At 38.9% G+C, this 9,430-nt stretch overlaps 1 protein-coding gene across 1 annotated transcript; it reads right to left on the reverse strand.

The window, feature by feature from the left end:
- Positions 1 to 1,642: 1,642 nt before the first annotated feature.
- LOC121375843 lies at positions 1,643 to 6,006 on the reverse strand. Its single transcript, XM_041503512.1, has 2 exons — positions 5,825 to 6,006; positions 1,643 to 3,537 (listed from the first exon to the last, which is right to left on the reverse strand). Exon 2 carries the CDS (start codon positions 3,527 to 3,529, stop codon positions 2,348 to 2,350), a length of 1,182 nt encoding a protein of 393 aa, XP_041359446.1. The 5' UTR covers positions 3,530 to 3,537; positions 5,825 to 6,006; the 3' UTR covers positions 1,643 to 2,347.
- Between the last annotated feature and the right edge of the window lie 3,424 nt (positions 6,007 to 9,430).

Below are 9,430 nucleotides of genomic sequence, written 5' to 3' on the forward strand. Positions count from 1 at the left end.
TTTGGTATAACTCTTATTAATATAACACAAACACACAAGTATTTAGGTTTAACTTTCACAAATGATGGACAAATCACATTCAAAATATGTAAGTCAGTTTCAGCTAAGATCTTTGCTCTAAGGAAATACAAATACTCTTTTGTATCGACAAATATTGATGTAAATATAAATATAAATCACTTTTATTCGTCCAGTACTTGAATATGCATCTGAAGTTTGGGATGGGTGTTAAGTAATATATTCTAAAAGTTTAGAAAAGGGTCAACTTGAAATAACATGAATAATAACCGGTTTTCCATTGTTTGCATCTAGAAACACTTTATATTTAGACACAGATGTGGCTACACTCTCTGAACGAATGAATGAATGAAAGTTTAACGACACCCCATCACAAAAATAGAGATAGGTTATTAGGTGCCAAGAGACCCCGGAATTATGTACTATGTTCAAAATAATGAATGGTATGGCTACAGACGTTTTAGTTAGTCAGCATCGTACCACCTAGGTGTGAACAACGTGTCCACTATAGTCTGAGGAACCAAACCAATATATCTTTTCCTATTGCTAGATCTAATGTGTTAAAATTGTTATTTATATATTCAACAATTGATCTTTGGAAAGGCTGTGTTATGTGATTTCCTGTCTGTGGGAAAGTGCATATATATAAAAGATCATTTGCTACTAATGGAAAACTGTTGCGGGTTTCCCATCTAAGACTGTCAGAGTTATCCAATGTTTGACATCCAATAGCCGATGATATATTAATCAATGTGCTCTAGTGGTGTCGTTAAACAAAACAGAACATTTTATCTTTGGAATTTCTGCAAGCGGAAATACAAAATTGTGAATGAATTTCATCTTATGATGATTACAAAGTGCCCTCATTCCGCTCATGCGAATATAATAGTTCTGACATAATTTTAGAGGAAACCCGCTATATGTTTTCCATTATCAGAAAGGGATCTTTTATATGCACTTTCCCACATACAAGACTGCACACACCACGGCCTTTGATATACCACTTGTGGGATCCTGGTTGGGACGGGAAAAACCTAGTGGTTCCGATGAGAAGGTTTGATCAAATGACCCAAGCACCTTAGACGAGTGCTCTACCGACTTAACTAGATCCCGCCCCTAAGTTGGGTCATACTAAGAAGAATTTTATTTTACTAGATTCGTATGAAGAGCTTATTTCTTCGGTGGAACGTAGCCCAGTGATAAAGCGCTCGCCTGGTGTGCGGTAGGTCTAGGATCGATCCCTGTCGATGGGTCCATTGGGCTGTTTCTCATTCCAGCCTGTGCACCACGACGGACTGGTATATCAAAGGTCGTGGTATGTGCTCTCCTGTCTGCGGGATGGTGCATATAAAAAATTCCTTGCTACATATGGGATTTTTTTTTTTTAGCGGGTTTCATCTTAAGAAGTACCAAACGTTTGACATCCAATAGCCGATGATTAATAAATCAATGTGCCCTAGTGGTGTCGTTAACAAAATAAACTTTAAAGTTGAGCTTATTACTAGAATCAGATATGAATGATGGTGATGGTGTGTAACCTTCTCGGGGATTGCAAGTGTTCCAATAATAAATCCCCAGTGTACAATAAATATATTTACCGAACAACAACAGAATAATAACTGTAAACAGTAAATGTATTTATTTCTTAATTGGCCAAATGGAAAGTATTTTCACAATAGAAAAGTATATTATGTAAATATATAGGCTTACATACATATATACATACATACATATACACATACATATATATACACATACATACATGGATGTCTTGATAGCTCAGAACGTATCGTGGCAAGCCTGCAAGTTGCGGGCCATTCGTTGCCGCAGGTTCGAGTTCCAGTAACGGCATGAGGAAATTTGTGAGGCCAGAAAGGAATTATCCAATGCAGCAGTACGTTAATATCAATTCATTTAATAGTCAAGCCCGACATACATACCATATATAGATATTCATACATCAGTGCATACATGCATAATGATTCTAAAACTTTAAAGGTCAGTGCATGCTTAATGATTGCGGATTCGTCCCTGATCTATGTTTTTATTATGCTGAAACAACAGACACAACAACAAAAAAGAAGCTAACAACAACATCCCCAACAAAATAACAATAAAAAGGAAAACCCCTCAATTTAATACTTATACAGCGTCAAAAACATTCCTGATATACACGTATACATGTACGTATACAGGTCAGAGTTGAACTTCGTTAACTCAAACACCAATCTCTCGAATATTTCGATTTTTCAAACTAATACGCCGATATAGGCCGAATTCTTAATCAAACTAGCATTAAAATAATCTCGAAAATTGAACCTGCTTAACTTTACTGTTTTGTCAGATTCAGTTTGTTCCACCTCCGTAAATCCTGTATTATAGCCACCGTTTCGTGCTTTAACGCCTGGGTAACCACTAGCTCTTCCATCTGATGACATCTTGTTACAAGATATAGCAAGGATTCGTCAATATCGGTCATCATGCAGTGACATACAAACTGTTTTAAAGTGTTTTCATAGCTGTTAGCTAGAGACGTCAGCAGCTGGTCATTACAACCAGAGTGTTTCAAGAAGGTAACTGATGTCAACGGTGTCCGCGGATTCAGAATGTCGGCCAGGTCTTCATCTCGTATTGGAGACATAATGACAACCTCCACCTGCAGTTGAGGACATGCTAGGACAAGGTGTACCCAGTCTCTGAAAGAAAGACGCTGCCTTTGAGTCGGCGAACTGACCAAAGGCCTGGAGCTGACAAACACTTGAAGGAGTTTCATCTTGGCTCGACCACACTCTGCAAGCTCACGCATGATGTCGCTGTCCAACATGACAGCCCGAACAGCGAGGTGAGTAAGCTGTTTGAAATTAGTCACCAAGCGAAGTGTGTATTCGAGGGAAGGCAACAGTGGATTCAACTCTGACCAATCTCTCTTGGTCCAAAACAAACTCAGAGATTCTAGGTTCTTAAGTTTTTCGTTTAACATCATGGCGTGAAAAATATTCAACTCAGGCTTGCCGAATATATCTGGATACATAGGCCAGGAGATGACACTGATTTTTTTCAACCTGGATGCTTTGTTAATGAGGGACACTATAGCCAGCAAGTCTTGTTCGTTTGGTTTCGTACCTCCGATGTGAAAACTGGAAACCATCTGACCGGCTTCTAGAGTCAAACTTTCCAGACAACAATGTTCAGCCAAATGTTCAAGAAGTGATCTTGAATCTGAATCCACACCTTTCACGTGACCCGATATTGTTATCGTAAGATCCCGGAACAGTGTTCCAAACCGTTCAATTGTTTTGAAACTCGTTTTCAGCATGAACGTTTTACACGGACCGAAGTTGTTTGTTCCTCCAAGAAGAAATATTTTTGCAGACTTCCAAAGAGATGGGTGTGAGAAAACAGAATGTAAAGTGTGGCATGTTAAAGACAACGAGTAGCGGTCACGGAAACCTAGATATGACATCACTTCCACCCAGACGACTTCCGGTAGTGAGCTGAAGTCGTACTCCATAGTTATATCTAAAATATAATAAAACTGAATTTATAAACATTTTAAGAACAGTATCACACCAAGATAATTTCGATAATAAAACAAATATATCAGTTACAAATACTTTTATTATTAACTTTTAGAAATGAATCCAATTAGTAATTTTTTCTTCAAATGTTTGTAGCATCCTTCTCAGATTTTCAAAAGAACACTTGATTTCGACTTATATTTCTTCCACTAGTAAATGCCACTAGCAAGACTAGATTATACCATAATCTATTGCGTACATTATTATTATTATTAAAAATAATCTATATATTAAATGTGCATTCACACCTGCCCAAGTGGTCACCTGTATTCAGCGGCCGCCCACCTACCCTAAGTGGCAACTTAAATTCCGTACGAACGAATTTCAGTGTTAAGTGACCTGTACTAAGCGACTACCTGTCTAACGCAGCCAACGGCTACCTAAATTGAAGCCTGACTTAATATACATCTCCCTGTCTTAAGTGGCCTTTAATAGTACATTTTCACTGTTCTATAAAAGAGTTATTTTAAACAACAGCGACATGGTGCTTGAAATGAGCAATCTTCACACCATAATGGATACTAGCTATATAATAGAACCCATTCATCCCGACATCTTCACTGTGTAACAGTCAAGAAATTAACCGTGGAATACATTGAATCCATGTAAACGAAGTTTAACTTAATTTTGTAGATTCATTAACTATATATATAGTTTATTGCAATAAGTATTTCAAACCACTTATAGCAAAGCATTAATACACCTCAATAATGGGTTGGCTGTGACATATGACATTACATCGCGTGAAGTAGTAATTACATGATTAGAGAAAATAAATAAACTGGTGAAGAAGAAGAAAATGTTTTATTTAACGACGTACATTTTATGTACGGTTATATGGCGTCGGACATATGGTTAAGGACCACACAGATACTGAGAGAGGAAACGCGCTGTCGCCACTTCATGGGCTACTCTTTTCGATTAGCAGCAAGGGATCTTTTATATGCACCATCCCACAGACAGGATAGTACATAACACGGCCTTTATTACACCAGTTGTGGAGCACTGGCTGGAACAAGAAATAGCCCAATGGGCCCACCAACGGGGATCGATCCTAGACAGTTTTTAAATACTGTCACAGTGGCAGTCTGTATTCGGCGGCCAATTGTCTTAAGCGGAGACTTTTAACTACTCCCTTATGTGGCCACTAAGAACAGGTTTGACTGCAGCCTACATCTACAATGTGTATGTGTACATACGTATATAGCATTACATAGGCGTTAGAAGAGGAAGTGAAGAAAGGCGGGAGAGCTATATATATTATTTCGCCTTTCAACTGTGGTAGATTCATAATCTCCAGAGATGGAGGTGGGGACACCCCCCCCCCCCCCCCCCCCCCAATAAGCTGTTTAGCCAGGACCGTCAGTGTTTCAGTTGAGACATCGATGTTTCCCAGATCTATAATTATGTGTGTCATCATATCGGAACGAACACTATAAGCGTTCGGAAAGTATCGGATATATTCGTACAGGTTTACGGACAGAAGAAATAAAACATAGGTTATATTTATGTATGCAGAAAACGAAGAGACCACACGAACAATGCATTAGGTAGGTGTAAATTGTTCTTAATCACATTAATTAGCCGTTATTAAAGATCGAGTTTAGGAAAACTGCAGACAAACCTCAATCTAATTAAAATTAGCTCCACTATTACATGTGGATCTAAAGACAGCCAGTTGGAGCTCATGTCCACCAATCAAAACCTTACTTGCAGAATCCTGCCAGTGATTTAAAAATAATTTGAAAACATTCCGAATTATCCTGAGGGTATACGACATGTTTCGTGTGAATTACGAATGCCTTAAAACATGTTTTATTTTATAAAATAAATAATTTGTAATGTAAAACTGAAGACTGATTTTTTTTTTTTTAAATTTTATAAATAAATAAATAATTTTTAATGTAAAATTGAAGACTGATAACCCACCCCGTACGTATTGGTATGGTTCGCTGTACTGCGGCCACTAAAATAGACTCGCCCGATATTTTTAGAATTTGTATGCTCCCAAATAACGTTATAAAAGGCGAAGTGTGATTGGTCAATATTTAAATTGTTATTTACAGACGAAATGTTACCTTGACATTGGGGACTACGCAGTGTTGTTAGTTTTAAATCACTGGCAGGATTCTGCAAGTAAGGTTTTGATTGGTGGACATGAGCTCCAACTGGCTGTCTTTAGATCCACATGTAATAGTGGAGCTAATTTTAATTAGATTGAGACAAACCTCTTCCGTGTTGAGGCCCACGCACTCACACGAGATCTCCCGAGTAGGTTACTGGCTGATCCACTGCAAGTAATGAGTATAATTTCCTTTACAAGTTCGTCTGCACTGTAGTGTAGCTGATAACACTGCTTCGGTATAAACTAGTGGTATGTAGTGACTCAGTAAGAGTCCCCCTAGGGGTGTGTGTGTGTGTGTGGGGGGGGGGGGTGTTAATTCGAGAGTACATGGCGAGACGTCTGTCCTCATCGCAAGTTAGCTTGGAAGAGACGACTGGGAATGCGAATGCGAGTGCGAATAATTTTTACATTCTGATTTACCACTAGAGTTTCGAGCATGTCCGTCCCGGGGCCGGTTTCTGGATAGCCAGGGGCTTGTCCCGGGACAGAAAAAAAAAATTAAGCGGACAATTTTGAAATTTACATCCAAAAATTAAATAGTTGGCCTTTAAAATTTTGATGCGTATCTCTAATTAATATAATTAATAAAGAAAATTCTACTCATTAAATTTGGTCGCTAGATTAGATCGGGTGGTCAAAAAGAAATTAGATAAGATCGGTGGCCTGACTCGGGATGAAGGGGTGGGGGGGGGGGAGGGGGGGGGGGTATAGTTGAAAATGGGCAGAATATTAAAAACAGCAATTAGTAAAAAAGTTAATAGATTTTTTAAAAAAGAAGAAAAAAGTTAATAGATTTTTTAAAAAAGAAGAAAAAAGTTGCAAGCCGAAAATAAAAAAAATTGACTGCTCGGTCGAATATTTATATAATTTGGAGCATTTTAGAAGAACAGTCCAAAAATAAATAAGAGAAAGAAGAGAGGATCGGACTATTTAATAATATTTTTAAAAAAGGAGAAGTAATTTCGACATAAACTTTTGAACGAAGGTCTAAAAGTTTAAAGTCCGATCTATATGTCCACGTGAGTGGCCTCGTTAAGGCCGTTACGGTGCACAGCTTGTAGGGACGAGATGGGTTGCATCCCGTCAAAAAAAAACCCCTAGATTGACAGTCAAGAGACGTTGAAGGTGTAGTGCTGTGCTGAAATATAGATCTTGAGAAGCCGGATCCGTCTGAACGAGAGAGAGAATCAGACTAGGGTATAGTCCAGGCGTCATGGGTTGGTATAGTGGTGTGGACGGGCCCGACTCCGGAGGATACGAGATGGTATCACAATAAAACAAAGTAAAGTCTAGAAAAGAGTAGTAGGGGCCGACCCCGCTTCCTATTTCTTCTTAGTGTGGGGCGGTCAATCTTCCAGTGCTGCTAGGACAGGCTTGGACATGTAGAGACTAAACGCGAACAACCGTGGCGTTCTGCAGAATGGCCGTCATACGAGTCACGAAGCGTTCCAGCGTTCAATCAGTTCCAATGGCCGCATACATCCCAGTAGAAAACTTTACTTCGCTGACAAAAACAACGAAGTAAAGGATCCCCAAGTCGAGCCGCGAAAGCACGTGCAGTGTGCACAAGCGAAACAAACAAGTCTTACCGCGTCGAGCTGCATACTGGGAATGACTGGGAATGCAGTGATTTGAAAAGAATTTGAAAACATTCGGGATTATGCCGAGGGTATACGAAATGATTCGGGTGAACTACGAAGTATGCCGGAAACTAATTTCAATGTAAAATTTTATATAAAATTCGTTTCAAGAAAAAAGGACTTCCAAGCTAACTTGCGATGAGGACAGACGTCTCGCCATGTACTCTCGAGTTCACCCCCCCCCCCCTCCCTTTGCCGGTTCTCCGCTCATCGGTTCGCCGTAGGCCAACCTCCAACGGCCTTAACGAGGCCACTCACGTGGACATAAATATCGGACTTTAAACATTTAGACCTTCGTTCAAAATTTTATGTCGAAATTATTATTATTATTATTATTATTTTATTTTTTTAAATATTATTAAATAGTCCGTTCCTCTCTTCTTTCTCTTATTTATTTTTGGACTGTCCTTCTAAAATGCTCCAAATTATATAAATAATCGGCCGAGCAGTCAATTCTTTTTATTTTTGGCTTGTAATTTTTTTTTTTTTTTTTTTTTTATTCTATTAACTTTTTACTAATTGCTATTTTCAAAATTGTGACGGAACATGCTCTTAATTTGTTTTCGCCTGTGGCGATATTAATTGTTTTAGAGGGCCGTGTGCAGTTCCAATATGCACTTAAGCCCAGATGGGCAACTTGTTACGTGATACCTTTGCGCGACGGTCGTCGAGCTTTTCTAATACACACCCAGCGCAGGTGTGCTTGCCATGTGGCCAGTAGTTACGTAATAACTCCGGTAGTGTTGTTTATGACCAGGGGATTGCTCGCGGAATGGCGACAGCCAGTCTGGGCGATCTAAGAAAAATATGCCGGCGTGGTGGCTGTGGAAAATTCACATGATACGTGAGGTGCCGCGATGTACCCCCAGGCGATATTCGGTTTTATGATAAATAGCTAGGGTTTAGAGATATCGGGGAGAAACATAGGAAGGCTGCAGGGGAAACGGACGTCGTCCACTGAACGAAATATATGAGTTCAGCCCGGACGTGGTAATTATATATTATTTCTGCTCTGTGTATAACCTTGATGTGATTGATGTGACTTTAAATATTTTAATACTGTATTATACCAATATTATTTAGACGGTGCTGCCGGTCATCTGACGCAGTAATACTGTAGGTTCACTGTTCTATATATATAAAGCTTAGCCAGTCATCCTAGAGGACCTAGGTAAACTAGGTTATTGTCTTTATTGTGATAGGTACCAGTATTAATTCTGTGTTACAAGGTTACTGAATGAGTAGTAAGGGTTAATTAAAAATTAACCAGTTAGAAATAGAGTTGTAATTCCTTTATTAATTAAATTCCCCTGGCAGCGTTTCTCAATTATCACACGTTACTGAATGAGTAGTTAAGGGTTAATTAAAAATTAACCAGTTAGGAACAGAGTTGTAATTCCTTTATTAATTAAGTTCTCCTGGAAGCGTTTCTCAATTATCACACGTGTGTGTGTTAGCGTTTCTCAATTATCACACGTGTGGGTGTTGTGTCACGGTGAAGTGATTAGCATATTGTGTAAACTAGACACCTAGAGATTAACTAATTAAGTGATCAGTTCTGGGTTGTTATTATTTGTTGTTGTTAATTAACTACTGCGGCAGTACATTTGTCAGCGTAGGTTAATACAGATTCCAAAGTGTATTGTGTTTTTGTTGTGTTTTCTAGTGAACTAAACGTGCTATAATAATATATACTTTATATAAGATCTTATCTCTGATCATACCTAGACGAGCCAGCGGGTATAACTGCCTGTTACAGAGAGATCTAATAGATATACAGTTAGGAGAGATATTTGGACAATCGTGTTTCATTCAGTTACGGGTATTGTAGGATCCCCGTGACAAAAATTCTGCCCATTTTCAACACTACACCCCCCCCCCCCCCCCCCACACACACACACACATCCCGAGTCCGGCCACCGATCTTATCGGAGGTCAGACTCGGGATGGGCGTGTTCGAAACCCTAGTGGTACATGGGAACGTTAAACTAGTTATCATCATCATCATCAAGACGAGAAAAAAAAAAAACCGTGATGGTATAGCCATAAAATCTGTTTATACTAGTATA

Source organism: Gigantopelta aegis, chromosome 6 (genome assembly GCF_016097555.1).
Source record: "Gigantopelta aegis isolate Gae_Host chromosome 6, Gae_host_genome, whole genome shotgun sequence".
NCBI classification, from domain to species: Eukaryota; Metazoa; Mollusca; class Gastropoda; order Neomphalida; family Peltospiridae; genus Gigantopelta; species Gigantopelta aegis.